The sequence below is a fragment of the Chaetomium globosum genome, genomic scaffold, assembly GCF_000143365.1.
Source record: "Chaetomium globosum CBS 148.51 scaffold_6 genomic scaffold, whole genome shotgun sequence".
NCBI classification, from domain to species: domain Eukaryota; kingdom Fungi; phylum Ascomycota; class Sordariomycetes; order Sordariales; family Chaetomiaceae; genus Chaetomium; species Chaetomium globosum.
The window spans coordinates 2,421,427-2,435,952 of NT_165981.1; the positions used below are offsets into that span (position 1 = coordinate 2,421,427).

Here is a 14,526-nt window from a genome sequence, read left to right on the forward strand (position 1 = left end):
AGCCGCTACCCACTGAAATGTCGGGGAAAAGTGGAAAGCACTTATATGTAGTCCGCGGATTCCGGCGAAGCTTCTCTCCCCTGGGTGCCGCGTAGTCGCAATTTCTGCCATGACGCGTTTGCGTGGCCACAGCCACATCCGCGTCGCCAAGCATATATGGATCCGGGCAATGAAGCCGAGCGGCGGAGCCCCTCCGGGATTTGTGGGGTGTGTTTGACAACTTCTCGCACCCGGACCTCAAAACGATGGCCGGCTGAAGCCAGAAAAGGTTTTTTTGCCCGCTCATCATGCCAATTGCGTGTCATCGTCCGGCGGTTTGTCCCAGCGTGGTCTGGGGTCCGGTTTGGCCCTGTTGTGGCTTCCCCGTCCAACAAAGTTGAGCACCCAATCTCGGACTCGCCGTGTCTTTGCGAGCTGCGGGTGGGCGCCACCTGCGGACGACAAGTCGGACGTCGTGTAATATCCCCCAGTGTCTTGAGGGTCCAGTTTCACTCGATAGAGCAAGTGCACCCGGGTCAAATCTTTTCGCAGGCTAGATCCGTAGACCTTTTTCATGAACACGTTGAATGCCACATTCTGAATGAGGACAACGTCCCGGGGCCGCATTCCCCCAAGAGGGCTGTCTTCGACGCTGTCGTACGGAAGCCAGTACGTTATAGCAAACCCGGCCTTCGTCTCGTCTCCAACGAGCACTTCAACAAGGTATTTGGTGGCACCCCAGCGGGTCTTGACGGCCCGTGGCTGTGAGATGGAGATGATGCCTACGATTAGGTTATAGGTCATGGTTTGCGGATGAATCTTAAGAAGATAGGCCGCTGATGGAATACTCCTGAGGTCACCGATGAGGTCGCTCCCCCGGAACAATACTGGCCCTTTGGTGGATCCTGGCTGGCTACCATTGCCGCTCAGAAAGGAGGTGCTGTCGCTGAGCAACGATGTCGATTGTCCAGTTGATTGCGAGATCAGTTGAGAAGAAGACAACTCTTCGTGAATGACAACTGAATGCTCGTAAAATTGTGAGAGGATGGAATTTTGCTCGCCATCGTCGGCATCCGAGTCGAAAGACAAAGAGACAGTGGCGAGGAACTCGGGACTGGACCCAAAAGCAGATTCCTCGGGTCCGTAGTAAACACCTCTGTCATACTGCTGGGAGAACCCCGTTGGGATAGTTGCTTTGTCCAGTGACAATGACCTCCAGGCTGCATGGTCTGGCGCTGGCGAGGTTGTGGGATGTAGTCCGGTCTCTGTGGTTAGCCCGGTAAACTGCGCGATGGTGTCTTGGAATCCCGATAACAGCCCGCCCGTGTGCCAATCGAGAGAGTTGCTATCTGGGGCCCCGGAAAATATTAGAATTTTGTTGGCCATGATGCGCAGCATGATGGATATTTTGCTGTTGAATGCAACCTGGAAGTGAGCAACCACCAAGCCAGGCAAGACCCTAGCTGTGTTTTTTGAGATCTGACAGGGGCAGTTGGAAGTGGGGCCCTACCTTAATTTGTTGGTACGTACCTTGGAGTCTGATCTTTCAATTCTTCTCTCCTGTGCAAGTGTCAAAATTCTGTGAGATTTAAGTAACAAAAATGCATTCTGTCATATTCTGTCTCCTTTACTGGCTCAAAGTACTCTCAGGGAGGGATATACGAAGTAGAAACGTTTGCGGACTCTTCCATGTTTTCCAGCCAACGCCATACCCCTGCCTTAAGAGTTATTGTCCACGCATGTACCATGGAAGCATGGCCCCTGTTGACGCCAATCGCGAATATGGAAATTTCCCCTTCGCGGCCCAGAGCTCTGGTCACCTTGAGACCCGACGCTTCCACACTATCGACTAGATCATCCCCCCGACTTCAGCAATTGCTCTCTAGTGGGCGCAGATAGGGGTGAACGTTTTATTTTACAACCAGAAACCGACTTACTACCGAAACAACCACGACCATGGCACCAGCCCCTTGGGATGCAGTTCCAGCCGAAAACACCTTGTTCGTCTTGGTGACGGGCGGGAATAGGTACGTCTCATTCTGACGGAGAAACTCAATTGCTCCATTCTAATGTTTTGTTATGCAGCGGCATTGGTTTTGGCATCGGCGAACGCCTTATCGACGAGTACCTCACCACCCGCTCTCTCTCCTCGCATCTCGTTGTGATCCCCACTACGCGAAGCATCAAGAAGTCACAAGAAACGATCGACGGCCTCCGGAAACATGCTAGAGAATTTGCGGAAACATCAACAGCTCTCCGTGCTCGCGCGGGGCCGAACTACGACCCGAAGCAGACCACGCGGCGAGTCCACATCCTCAGCGTTCAACTCGACTTATGCAACCTACCCTCCGTCCGCCGATGCGCGAACCAGCTCGTTTCCGGAACTGTCAGTAGTCCCAGCGACGACAATGATTTCGTGTCTATCTCGGACGCCAAGATTCCGCGCCTAGATTCCATCATCTTCAATGCCGGAATGGGAGGCTGGTATGGACTCAACTGGCCCAAGGTCTTCCACAACATCCTCACCAAGGGTCTCGTCAACGCCACGACATGGCCAACCTTCAAGGGCGGCCTAAGTGGGCACAAGATCGACCCAATCAAGGGGACAAAGGGGGAGAAAGGCACGGAGCAGATGGGCGAGGTCTTTTGCGCCAACGTGTTCGGGCACTACGTCTTCGCACAGCGGCTCGTGCCGCTCCTGACGCGCGCTACCGACAGCACCCTGCCACCGGGCCGCATCATCTGGGAATCCAGCGTGGAGGGCGACTGGGAGAGCCTATCACAAGACGATTTCGAAGCGGTCAAGACCGAAGCCGCGTACGAATCCACCAAGCGCCTAACCGACCTCATGGCGCTGACAGCCACGCTCCCGACCTCCCAGCCCTCCGTCGCCAAATACCTCAACACGACCAGCACCACCCCAAAAACCCGCCCCCCCAAAATCTACCTCGTCCACCCGGGCGTCGTCCAAACCACGCTCTTCCCGCTCAACGCCTTCATGTTCTTCTGGTACAACATCGTGCTCTACGTCGCGCGGTGGCTGGGCTCGCCGTGGCACCCGATCACGGCGTACAACGGGGCGTGCGCGCCCGTGTGGGTGGCGCTGCAGGAGCAGGGGTGGCTGGACGGGGCGCGGGCGGAGCGCGTCAAGTGGGGGACCAGCACGGACCGGGCGGGCGAGTGCCGCGTCAAGAAGACCGAGGTGGACGGCTGGGGGTGGGAAGGCCGCGTCGAGGAGGTGCGCGCGCTGAAGCAGGAGCACAAGCTCACGGGGCGGCGGCCCGGCGCGGTGGATGCGACGGCGGAGACGCTGGCGGGGTTTGAGGAGCTGGGGGCTGAGTGTTGGAGGAAAATGGAGGAGTTGAGGGAGCGGTGGGAGAAGAGGGCGGATGCGGCTGAGGCCGGGCGGTCGTGATGGTCTCAGTGGGGAGGGGGTGGAGCAGAGGTTCGTGGTATATAAGTATATATTATTGTAATGGTAATGTCGAGGGACCGTAACCACCAATCTCTCGCACTATTTCGGTTGATATCATCCATCCTAAATCCAGAGCAAACACTTCCCAATATTCCTAGTGAACCGTGGCCAGCCACATGTCACGAAATCACAATCCCTCACGGCCATGTCCCGTACTGGTGCTGTCCCTCGCCTCCTGATCCGACTTTACCCTCCTCAACAGCAACTTCTCATTCCGCCCAAACAGCCCCAGACACAAGGGCAATGGGACCACCACCAAGCCGAGCACCGCATGCAAGATCAATGCATCCCTCATATCCCCCGGCGGATCCCCGTCCGCCCCATCTCTCAGCGCCCCGGAAACGATGATAATTATCCCACCCAGCAGCTGCCCGCCACTCCACGCCAGCGTCGACGTGATCTCCGGGCTGATGGGGTGCGTCAGCTCGACGAGGTATTCGACGACGATCGGTAACATCGAAAACGAGGAAGCCCCCAAAATGGCCATAACCACGTATGGGCCGGCAACGCCACCGCCATCGCGCGTATTGGGCATCCAGATGAATATGAGATAGCAGAGACCGATAAGTGGGACGGCTAGTCTGATCGCAAGCAGGTATGATTTCGTCCGGTCGATGATAGGTGACGAGATAGCCGAGGCAACCAACCCCACGACGATGAGAACCGCGCCCGCGATGCCCGCTTCCTCTTCGTTGTAGCCGTGCGGGAGAAGTATCTGGTTGAGGAGGGAGGATATCGAGTTGAAAAGCCCGACATACATGGCGAAAGGGATGAAGAGCAGCCAAAACTCTAGCTGGTTGGAGAGGATTCTGGCGGACGCGCCGATAGAAAGTTTGGGAGTCTCGGCGGAGGGTGCTACTGGGGTAGGGGGTTGAGAGGGGATGAAGAAGGCAGGGACTGCGCCGATTGTAGACTACGGGATGTTAATGGCGGGTTCAGTAGGGTGGTATAACTATGGAAGAGGTAGGGGAGCTTACGATTATGGAGACATAGAGGACCATGTGGGAGACGTCGCCGGGCTGGGTAACCCAAAACGGGACGACCAATTGGCCAAGGGCGGCGCCGAAGGGGTTTGCGAGACTCGACAGGGCCGTTGCGGCGACCCGCCCCCTGTTGGTGAACCAGAGGTCAGAATACCGCGTCGGGGCGGCAAGCACGAACGGTTGCGCAAGGCCGCAGAGGATCTGGCCGAACATAACCACCCCAAAGAGCCCTCCTGAGCTGGAATGCGAACCAGCATAGCGGATCCAGTTCCCGACGAGCAGGAAGGCCGCAGCCGTGACGATGGATTTCTTTGGGCCCAGATGTAGCACGTAGATGACCACGGGGGTGATGAAAACGAAGGAGAAGAGGAAGGCCGTGCTCAACCAGTTGATAACAGTCTCGGTAGTGTTGAAGTACCGCGCTGCATGGCTAGCAACGGGAGAGAAGGTGAGCCACTAGTGAGAAGGACGGTCAGTACGAGATCATGGGATCATATTCTCCAACTCCAAAACCCTAAGAGTAATCAAGAGAATCAGACATAGAAACGGCGGCCGGGCCAAGCTGAGTTGTTCATCTCCGGCCAATAATTGGTTTGATTCATGCCGGCACAAACACACCCGCGCTCGGCTTGATAATGACCACCCAGTCAAAAGTGAGTAGAGAAAACGCCACTTACATCCCAGCTGACGATGATATTTAGCAACGTCAGCTGTAGCAATCCAAACCATCGCCGTTTATACACCTTGTACTCGACTCCCGCCACCCCCGTCTCTGTCCCAGCCCCGGCCCCGGTGCGACCAGCTTCCGCCTTCGGCGACCCGGAGCCAGAGGGCGCGTGTGTCGTGTGCGCCACTCCCGTACTCATCTCAATGGCGGCCTCGTTCGACGCGCCTATGCTTCCGACTCCATCATCACTGCCGCTCGTGCTCCTGGCCGTCTTCCTTTCCGTTTCTTCGGACTCCCCCTTCAGCACCTGCCACGTGCGCGAATGTCCGCCCATTGCGTCGCCACCAATGTCCTCAATTTCGCTGGCGCTAGGGCGCGCGGAGTCGGAGTCGCCAGGCTTCAGGTCCTGTGTCGTCGGCTTAGGCTCCCCCCTATTAGAGTCGTGGGCCATACCGAGCCTTTAAAGCCCGGTACCAAAGGCGATCAATCGCACTGTCGCACGACATGGAACCGAGGGCTCGGATCCTCAAGCGCGGGTTGACGGCGCGGTGCTTGAACCCTGGTGCGATCCCTGCTTTGTGTTCAATTCTGGTGTTGAGGCTTACAAAATAATACTTTGAAATTTGCCAATAATACTGTGCAAGGTCGTCAGATGGCGGAGCGACCGAGCTTCAGACGAGACGGCTCCCTGAACCACCAGCTTGTGTTGTGTCGCCCAGATCCTCGGCTTCTTCTTCCCTGTTACCCCAGTTCCACTCCTTCCCTCCCGTTCTTGGCAGGTTAGATGCATCCAAACAAGGAAAGGGGAATGGGACCCCGCACTTTGAAGAGCCGTGGAAGGTGGCACACATGACTGGCTTCCAGAATGGGCGATAGTGAATCAAGTGATTTCGAACAATGAAATCTCAGCTCATGTGCTTGTCATCCGAAGCCGAAGTTGTGTGCCACAGGAGGGAACTTGTCATTGAGTTTCTTCCAGCTATTATCTCGATGGTGGTAAATTCTTAACAATCGGCATCTTAACAACCCAGGATGACCTAGTTAATCCAGCTGACATGAAAATAAAGCCTTTGGCAGATCAGATGTCAGACGAAAAGATTACCGAAACCAGCCGGACCCCAAATATCGAAAGAAGCATCAGACGGTGATCCCTGCATCTGCACACCATCGTTCTCCATTCCCATCGACGACATTGCATGAAGTCAACCCTTGTTCGTCAGCCCTGAGGTCTTCGCCTGCTAAACCCAACAAGATAGAGCAAAAGCAAAGAAGGCTTAGTAGGATCAAAGATCATCCAAGATCATCTCCTCTCTCTGACCTAGCTGCGCCGCGATAGGCCGAATGGTTAAAGGAAAATATCGGCCGTAACCACCTCCATCAAGGTATCTTGGCCGGCAAAGGCGGAACCCAAATCAACGCCAACCACCATCACCACCACCACCACCACTCGCAAACGCCAAACATCACACACCCAAGATATCCAGCCCACACTAGCGTCCCCCGCCTCAACAACCCCCCTTCCCCTTCCGGTGCCCAGCCCCAAAAACTGCAAGTCATCCGCCCATACTTCTCACACAGTCCAACCTCCCTGTGCTCGCCGTGTAACCCAAGGCGCGCGGCGCGGGGGTCTTGCATAATTCTTTGGACGTCTCCCCCTCCCAGACGCCCACCAATGACAGCGCAACATCACGCAAAAAAACACACCTCCCACACATCCCTCAACCCCCTCCAGAACCAAAACCGACGACCCCATCTCCAACAGACCCCAAAACCCAACGTTACGTGTGTTACCCGCCCACCGAAGTGGAGAGGGGAGGCTGGCCGTGAGCTGTCGCACTGTCGCGCCTGTTTTCTATCTTTTTCTTTCCCTTTTTTTTTTTTTTTTTTTTTTTTTTTTTTTTTTTTTTTATTTCCCCTTTCGCAACTGAGCTCCGAGACAACACACACCGATGCAGAGCAGCCCGCATATTTAGGACGTGATACGTGATACTAAGCCATGTCGGCGGCCCGATCGAGAAGCGCGGCAAGGATCAGGCGGCGGCGGGCGTAGGTGACTTCCTCTTACCCGTGGTAACAGGAACGGTTTTATGAAGAAGGGGGCCTTGGGTGGGGAGGGGGGTGTGTAAGGGGGGGCCTGCTTTTTTGGGCGTCGATGGGTGAAAGGGGCGTGAGACATGCCGTTACTCTGGTTGGGCTTTGGGGAGGCAGGTAGATCGAGCTCCATCGAGGCGTTATTGGCGCCATGCAGCCCTACTAGATAGGAAATCGCGTGCGTTGCGCTGTCAAGACATTTCCGAAACCTAACTAGCCACACAGGCGTGGCGGGTGAATGGCGGGAGGAATGGACGGAGGCTATTGTGTGTGGTAATCGATATTTGTTTTCCGGGGGCGTAAATGAGACGATGATGGGAGGGTAATGGTACAACAAGTCTAGGCCGGTGAAACCCCCGACAGACCTAGACCCGATCAACTATACAGGTTGCGGGCTCCCACCGTCCTGTAGAATACCCTATCTCACGACGTGGGGGTCGACCCTATCCCACCCCAGACAACCAAGCCAGCCAGCCAACGCCCTCAACTTCGTCTATAGGAACATCCTCTCTTCTATAGAAGCCATGCGGGCAATGAGAAAACGTTTCAACTGTATCCTGAGGAGCCGTTGGATCTGGCCGTTGTCGAATTCGCGAGACGGCCCCATCGTAGAAACGTGGTTGATTTATTTGAGGACGGACCAGAGCTTGGGAGCGGCGCACTGGGTGGCACAGTGGGCGAGGTGGAAGACTGTGCTTTCGAGTCAGCAACCAATCAAGCGGCGCAGGGAGTGGCAGATCAAAGGGGGAACGTACACTCCTCAACGCAGTCCTCCTTCGCACCACCCTCAGACTCGGCGCTGGTGACGCGCTCGACGCACTCGTCAAAGTGGTGCTTGGCGGGGGAGCATTGCTTGGAATTCCGGCACTCTATGCGTGGTTCCATCGTCAGCATCGGTCAGTATGTCGGGCAGGGGTAAGGCCATGGACTGATTGTCGGTCGTGGCAGGCTAGCCCGGCGGAGGGGCCGTGGGGTAGAGCGATAACACGATTCCCACAAGTCCAGCCTCCCTCCTTGGAGAAAATGGCATCTCGACCACTCAGGCGACGGGCAGCGGTGACGTTGGTGATGGCATCGGTTGGGACCCACCTTCTTCGAGCTCCTCCTTGGGGTCGACGGGCTCCTCCTCCTCCTCCTCCTCCTCCTCTTCCTCGGCCTCCTCCTCGGCCTCCTCCTCAGCAGCGGGCTCTTCCTCAGCAGCGGGCTCCTCTGCGGCAGCAGTTTCGGTCTCGGCCTTGGTGCTCTCTTCCTCCTTGGTTGTCTCGGCAGTGGTCTCCTCGGGCTGTAAAGGTATCATTCTACCGTCAGCAACGGTGCCACAAACAGGTAATGCCCCCCCTTGGGCTCTGCTGTAGCCGGGAGGCTCATCACAAGTTGAAGTGGGATGCTCCGGACAGGGGAGACAAGCAAGCGAGCCCAACCGGGGAGCAAGCGGAGAAAGTGACGCATCAAATCATACCAGGTCCTTCGCGGGGGCCTCGGCGTGGGCCGTCGCCCACGGGGTGGCCGCCTCGACGAGGTCGGTTATGGTGTCCCAGAAACCCATTGTTTTGATCTGGCCGGAAGGGGGCGGCAAGCGGTATCAATGGCAGAAGGTGGGTGGGCAGGGTGCGCCTGGACGGGGTTTGCTCAAGTCGACAATCACAATCGCTCGACGTTGGAGCTCTCGCAAAAATCGGGTAAGCGAAAACCGTCCGGGCTTTCAATTGGCAGTGCCTGATTGGTTGTGTTACTGGTCGACCGAGCTCCGGGTAATCCCGTCCATCACGTGGCCCAGGCCAAGGCTGCTGGTCTGAGGCGGCTCGAGCTTCTTTTTCTTTTCTAGGAGCCTTCTTCAATGAGCTCCGAACCAGGTTGCATCATGACGCAAAGTCCATGTGCCTATCCTGCGGAATGATGATAAGCTGCAGAAGCTGACAGCCAGCTCACGGTCTTGGGGGCCGCAAGGCTCCCTAGCGTCGAGTAGATCATCAAACCTTTTAACACTGCCCTCATCATCAAGTTTCCCATGGACGAAGACGGTTTAAAGGTTCCTTTAGGTATCCGAGAGAGACTCGGAGAGCAATTATAAAACCGGGTCTATGTTGGTGAACGCCCGCCAAAGCTGATGCAGCACCCCTTCCCTCTTCATTACGCACCGTGGACAGGATGAAACGAAATACGATACAGAAACATTCGGAAGCTCATGGTATCAACAGTCGGATGCCGTGCAACTAGCAACAATAGGCAAACCAAGAAAACAATGCCGAAAAAAATAACACAATGCGTAAAATTCCGAGACAATCCACTGCAAAATCACCTGGGCCTTCACTGTCGTTCGGCTTCCTCCCGCATACGCTCCTCGTATTGTATGCTGATGGCCTGGGTCTGCGCCTCCACGTAGTCCGGAGGCGGCTCGTCGGGAGCAGGCTGGGGCGGTTGCTGCGGTTGTTGCCGTTGCTGTTGTTGCTGTGGCGGTGGTTGGTGTTGCTGTTGCTGCTGCGTGCCGGCCTGGGTGTTACCGGAGGCGCCAGACGAGGACGGTTCCGCAGTGTTGAGCTCGTACGGCGGCGGAGGCTCGAGGTTCTGCGCAGGTATCAAACCCAATTCTCGCGCATGATTCAATCGCTCTTTCAGCCACTCAAACTTGGTTTGGAAGTCGCTGTGGCCGCCGTCCCTGAATACAAACTTGACGTCCACCCGGGGAACATGCATGGGGATGCCTCCGCCGGGAACCGGCCTCACGGTACCACCCCAGCTCCAGGGGCCGATCCACGATGATTGGACATGTGTGTCGGAGAAGTTCAGTACAGGTGTGAAGAAGGATTTGAAATCCTCACTCGGCCTCGCCGGTAGGAAGATCACCTGCGGCCGGTCAGCTTAGCTCTCACCCAACTCCCAAAAGGCCAAGAGACCGCGGTCCCTGGACCACCAGCCCAAGAAAGCTAGTGGGTGACGGGGCGGTGTACTTACCCGCTCATTTGTGATGTAGGCGATGCCGTTGTCGCATTTTAGAGAAAACGGGTCGGTGATTTGAAGCTCCCGTGGTGTTGTTACCTCGAGGCTGACGCGTGGGCGTGAGGTATGCAGTATCTTCTCGCCGGTGATGGGAACAATCTCGCCATCCCGGGTCAGCATGACCCAACTGTCCTCTTCGTCAGATTGGGAATTTCGAAAGAGCGTCCATGTGTGCTGCTCGGCCAAGAATTGGTCGGCCATGATCCGGCGGCAGCAGACGGCGGGATCGAAGAGATGGGGGCCAAGGGGGGGTTGTTTGGGGGGGGGAGGCGGCGAGCAGGGCAGGGCAGGACAGGGCAAGGGGTGCGATTTGCGACTGGGAACAAGCGCGCGCCAGGGCAGGTGAGGACGGGATCTCGGGGTTTGGAAAAGGCAAAAGAGACATACGAGAGGGTGTGACTGGGGATGGGGATATTAAAACCATCACTTACTTTATTGACATGTTGAGGAGGCGGGTAGGTAGCTTGGAGCTAGGTGGCCGCAGAATGGCCCGCTGTGCCCGCAGAGGTGTGTCGTCTGGGTGTCCCACAGAGGCCGTTCGATGGGGTCTCGATTCGTCAGATTTGGAGCCCGCTAGTCCATCCACAACCCATCCACTGCGCAGGGTTCAAACAGTAGCGGCACAAAAAGGGGAGCGACCAGTTCGTCCCGCACCAGTGCCGCCTGCAGCAGAACAGGGCCGAGATCTGAGAAGTTTGGGTGCTCCGCGGCGGTTGTAGTATCTGGTGTGGGCCAGATTTGTTGGAGGTGCTCGCAGCCTATACTTGCCTGCCCCTCTTGGAGTGCCTCTTCGCCGGGATGCGTGGAATACCTGGGTCGATGGAGATGCGGGACTTGATGCGCCTCGGCAACCTGGAACCCAACCTCTTCGAGAGCCCGTCCTGCCGGGCCTGGGTAACCTGAGCACCTGGGCTAAGGACGACGCCCCTCGGGGTGCCCGGATGAATCAGAAAACGGGCGCTGGGCCGATCCGTGGCGGGCGCGCGATTGACGGCACACAGTACGTGCTCGAATATTGTGTAGGCCGTTGCGCGTGTGTTGATCTTCTGCAGTGGTGTGTTCTGCGGGGTGGTCCCAGAGCTAGGTTGATGGTCGGGAACTTGGAGAGGGATGTTTCCAGGGCCAGGGTAGAACATTGGGGCATGGGTAAGAGCGGGCCAGGAGCCCTGGCGTGGCGTGCTATCCTGGCCTTTGGAACCCCGCGCTAACAGCCCGTGGGCCCGCAGCGGTTGAATTGTGGATCCAATTCCACTGTGGGACTTGTCGGCCATACCCGTTCGCCGTCGTTCAGGGCGTGGAGATCTCAAGTCAACCACCATGGCGGCGTTGGATTTGGAATTCCCGGTAAATTGGATGGGAAAGGCCAAGAACATGCTAACTAACAATGAGACAAAATCCTAAACGAAAATCCCAATCCAAAAGACTCGGAAACGCCACTCCCGTCGATTCGGCACTCACCTAAACAATTCGAAAACTGGTAATGGTACGAAGTAGTAAGCATAGAGCTGCCAAAGGTAAGGAAGAAAATTTGTAGTCAACATGAGCAAACCCGACTCGACTGAAGCGGTTAGACACGGTCGGCCTACGGAATTGGAAACTGCTCCGATTGCTCTGATTCTCCTGAGGCTCCTGCCAAACGGATGTTTCGAAAACAGCAAAAATAATAACAGGCAGGACGACTCGGAGAACTTCCGTCCAGACTGGGGGTCATCCAATGATAAACCTAAAAGGGAAAGAAGGGATGAGCGGTTCTTTTTGCTTTCTGCAGCTCACGTCGAATTCCGTGCTTTTTCCACATTCGCACGGGACCGCTGGCACTTTTGCTGAAGTTGTGCTGTCCCACGATTCCGACCTCCCACAGCTTTCGGCTCGCATTACAAAGTATTTACCTACACGTCCGGAGATCGTGATTCCTATCGTCAACACCGCCGTGCCCTGGGGCGGGATGATGTTTTCTACCCATCAGCGAAACGGAACTGCCGCGCTCCAAGCCTGCACGGGAAGGTGGCGTGTAGAAGCAGCGCTGGTCGCCCGTCTTTCGTCTCGACTTCAACTGCCGATGGGGGGACAGCTGTCAATGAAGTAGTCGAGCCATGATAACTCTGCTTTTTCATCCCGCGCCGGTACTGTGCGATACTCGCAAGCTCTTCCTCGGGCTGACACCGACCCGACACCTGCCACCCAGCCTCCGATTCTGCAGCCCGAGCTGGTCTCGACAAGGTGACGAGCAAGCGCGCGACAGTCCAGGCAGTACGCCACATTGTTTGTTTCGGTTGATCTTTGCATCGAGGCGGACAGCACAGTGTTTGTGAACAAGTGGGACGTCAAGTTCTTCCTTCCGCCCTCCTCCCCCCTCCCCCCTGTCGTTCAGTACCCATGCCTCCTCGAGACGTCATTAAACTCCTTCGTATGATGAGAGCCATCGAGGCTGATTATGTGGCTCCAGCGCCCCGGACACCTTCATCGAAGCAATCAGCACGGCTCAGCACGGTTTGGTAACCAGCTGATGCCGCCGGTGACCTCATGGCTGGATCCCCGAGTTCAGCGCACCCTGGTCGTGGCCAATGCCAAAGCCACAGCAAAGCACAAGGCGGCGTTGCCGACTGCGGGCCAGGGACATCCACAGCACTTTCGGGACGAGTCAACCGATGTTAGGGCACTAACCCGCATCATTATGGGTATTGATTCCTTGCCGAGTACGGCCATTCCAAGGAACCGCCGGCTCCCCTGCGTCGGCGTCGACTCGCCGCCTATCAATGGGCGCAATCTGCACACTGAGCACAGGGGCCGCAAGCACTTTCCCGAACTGTCCGGGTTTCTCACCGCCCGGTAGCATAAGGCAAGCAAGGGGAACCGTCTTGCCCCACCTGCCGGAGCTCGGCCGGTCCCTCTTCAACCGCAGCATACGCTCGCTCGATAGGACGGGGCCGGGGAAAGCTTCCCCGTCCATCGAAAGGCGGCGTCCTCGGGCTCCAACTACGGTACAGTGTACTTGTGCGCTCCTTCGTCTGGAACCCAAGAACAGGTCACAGACATCGGCGATCCGCGCTGCGCAGTTGAAGTTCTGTCAGCTACGAGACATGTCCAACCAGTTGTGTTCCAGTTCACACTCACCGTTCCGCACGCTTGGTTTACATCCATACATGCCACGGCCATCGTGGGATTGGGGGTTCTTTCCGTGTTTTGCGGTGCCGACCGGCGGCTTTCGATTGAGCAATCGAATCGGGGGAGTCCAACTCTCATGTTCCACAACAGGCAGCCCGTCTTGACGGCTCGCCGGTTTCGTCATGGTCAGTTCCACTTCTGGACTCCATCCCCGACTACGGCTAGACTTTGCCGTGAGCTTTCCACTCCCACCGCATACTTGTGCAGTCCTGGTACAGGGCCCAACGCCCGCGCTGTCGGTTTCTTCGTCTCGCCTTGACTCCTGGGTAAATTCTGCTTGCCAATGGCGCCGAACAAGGCGAGACTGTGCTTGGCATGCTTGCAGACATCCGCCAGCCAATTGCTCCCCAAAGCCAGCTGCAGCGTCTTGGGCCGAGATGGCACGTGGATGGCTCGAATGTGCTAGCCGGCTGCCCGAGGAACATCATCCAACTATCTGGAAAGGTCTGGGTTCCACACAGAATACGAAGCTTTTGCAGCTTGGAGAGCCGGCTCCAGATCGCCCGACTACTTTCTAGCCCACCAAACTTGAGGTCAGACAGCACCACCAAAGACGGCTATCATCTGCTCCAGTGTGGTTCAAGGCCGGAAAGGATATGCACCTGCATTGTGGCTTGGCCATGACTGCCCTCGGCAACCGCCGCCCAGAATTGGTTTGGGGCGGTCACTCCGGTTTGAAACGGGGCCCCTGCATCCGATCCCTCGGGATCACTCTTACGAGGTGAGGTGTCTTGAAGTCGATCGCTCACCAATGGTTCTCTCAACGAGACAACGAAAAACAAAGCCAAACCGTCCTTTGTGCAAAAAAGGACTTCGGCGAGTCCCGCTGTTTGGTGAGCATCTGATGAGGAACCCCCCATCATTCCTGTTGCTACACTGGACCGCAAGCATATATTGGGGGGATAGGCCGCTTCCACGACTTTGTACCCGGCCTAGAATGCCCAGGGTGAAAGGTGATGATGAGTTGAGGCTTTTCTTTGACAAACCAGGCCAGTCAGGAGGGCGTTTCCGCGCGGCCATCGAGAACATATGGACCAACCATCGGTCCATTCCAACGGGGGATCGGTCGGCGACAACAGATCATCGATTCTCTTCTGAGCTCGGGCGGGGGTATTCCGCCGACCGCTCTGGTCCCTTACCTGGTCTATTCTCCCGGTCTCCTTCCCCGC

The 14,526-nt window shown here is 56.7% G+C and overlaps 6 protein-coding genes across 6 annotated transcripts; 1 reads left to right on the top strand and 5 right to left on the bottom strand.

The window, feature by feature from the left end:
- Window positions 1-285: 285 nt before the first annotated feature.
- On the bottom strand, window positions 286-1,377 carry CHGG_09099 (uncharacterized protein; the record flags this gene model as incomplete). Its single annotated transcript, XM_001227025.1, has 1 exon — window positions 286-1,377. One exon carries the CDS (start codon window positions 1,375-1,377, stop codon window positions 286-288), a length of 1,092 nt encoding a protein of 363 aa, XP_001227026.1.
- Window positions 1,378-1,935: 558 nt separating this feature from the next.
- On the top strand, window positions 1,936-3,394 carry CHGG_09100 (uncharacterized protein; the record flags this gene model as incomplete). The annotated part of the gene is made up of 2 exons (XM_001227026.1): window positions 1,936-2,006; window positions 2,065-3,394. 2 exons carry the CDS (start codon window positions 1,936-1,938, stop codon window positions 3,392-3,394), a joined length of 1,401 nt encoding a protein of 466 aa, XP_001227027.1.
- Window positions 3,395-3,581: 187 nt separating this feature from the next.
- On the bottom strand, window positions 3,582-5,555 carry CHGG_09101 (uncharacterized protein; the record flags this gene model as incomplete). Its single annotated transcript, XM_001227027.1, has 3 exons — window positions 3,582-4,367; window positions 4,432-4,893; window positions 5,115-5,555. 3 exons carry the CDS (start codon window positions 5,553-5,555, stop codon window positions 3,582-3,584), a joined length of 1,689 nt encoding a protein of 562 aa, XP_001227028.1.
- Window positions 5,556-7,820: 2,265 nt separating this feature from the next.
- CHGG_09102 (uncharacterized protein) lies at window positions 7,821-8,741 on the bottom strand (the record flags this gene model as incomplete). Its single annotated transcript, XM_001227028.1, has 4 exons — window positions 7,821-7,885; window positions 7,951-8,064; window positions 8,285-8,477; window positions 8,655-8,741. 4 exons carry the CDS (start codon window positions 8,739-8,741, stop codon window positions 7,821-7,823), a joined length of 459 nt encoding a protein of 152 aa, XP_001227029.1.
- Window positions 8,742-9,502: 761 nt separating this feature from the next.
- On the bottom strand, window positions 9,503-10,393 carry CHGG_09103 (uncharacterized protein; the record flags this gene model as incomplete). Its single annotated transcript, XM_001227029.1, has 2 exons — window positions 9,503-10,039; window positions 10,148-10,393. The coding sequence occupies 2 exons, from the start codon at window positions 10,391-10,393 to the stop codon at window positions 9,503-9,505; spliced, it is 783 nt and encodes a 260-aa protein (XP_001227030.1).
- A 1,754-nt stretch (window positions 10,394-12,147) lies between these two features.
- CHGG_09104 (uncharacterized protein) lies at window positions 12,148-13,979 on the bottom strand (the record flags this gene model as incomplete). Its single annotated transcript, XM_001227030.1, has 4 exons — window positions 12,148-12,263; window positions 12,857-13,240; window positions 13,307-13,767; window positions 13,960-13,979. 4 exons carry the CDS (start codon window positions 13,977-13,979, stop codon window positions 12,148-12,150), a joined length of 981 nt encoding a protein of 326 aa, XP_001227031.1.
- Between the last annotated feature and the right edge of the window lie 547 nt (window positions 13,980-14,526).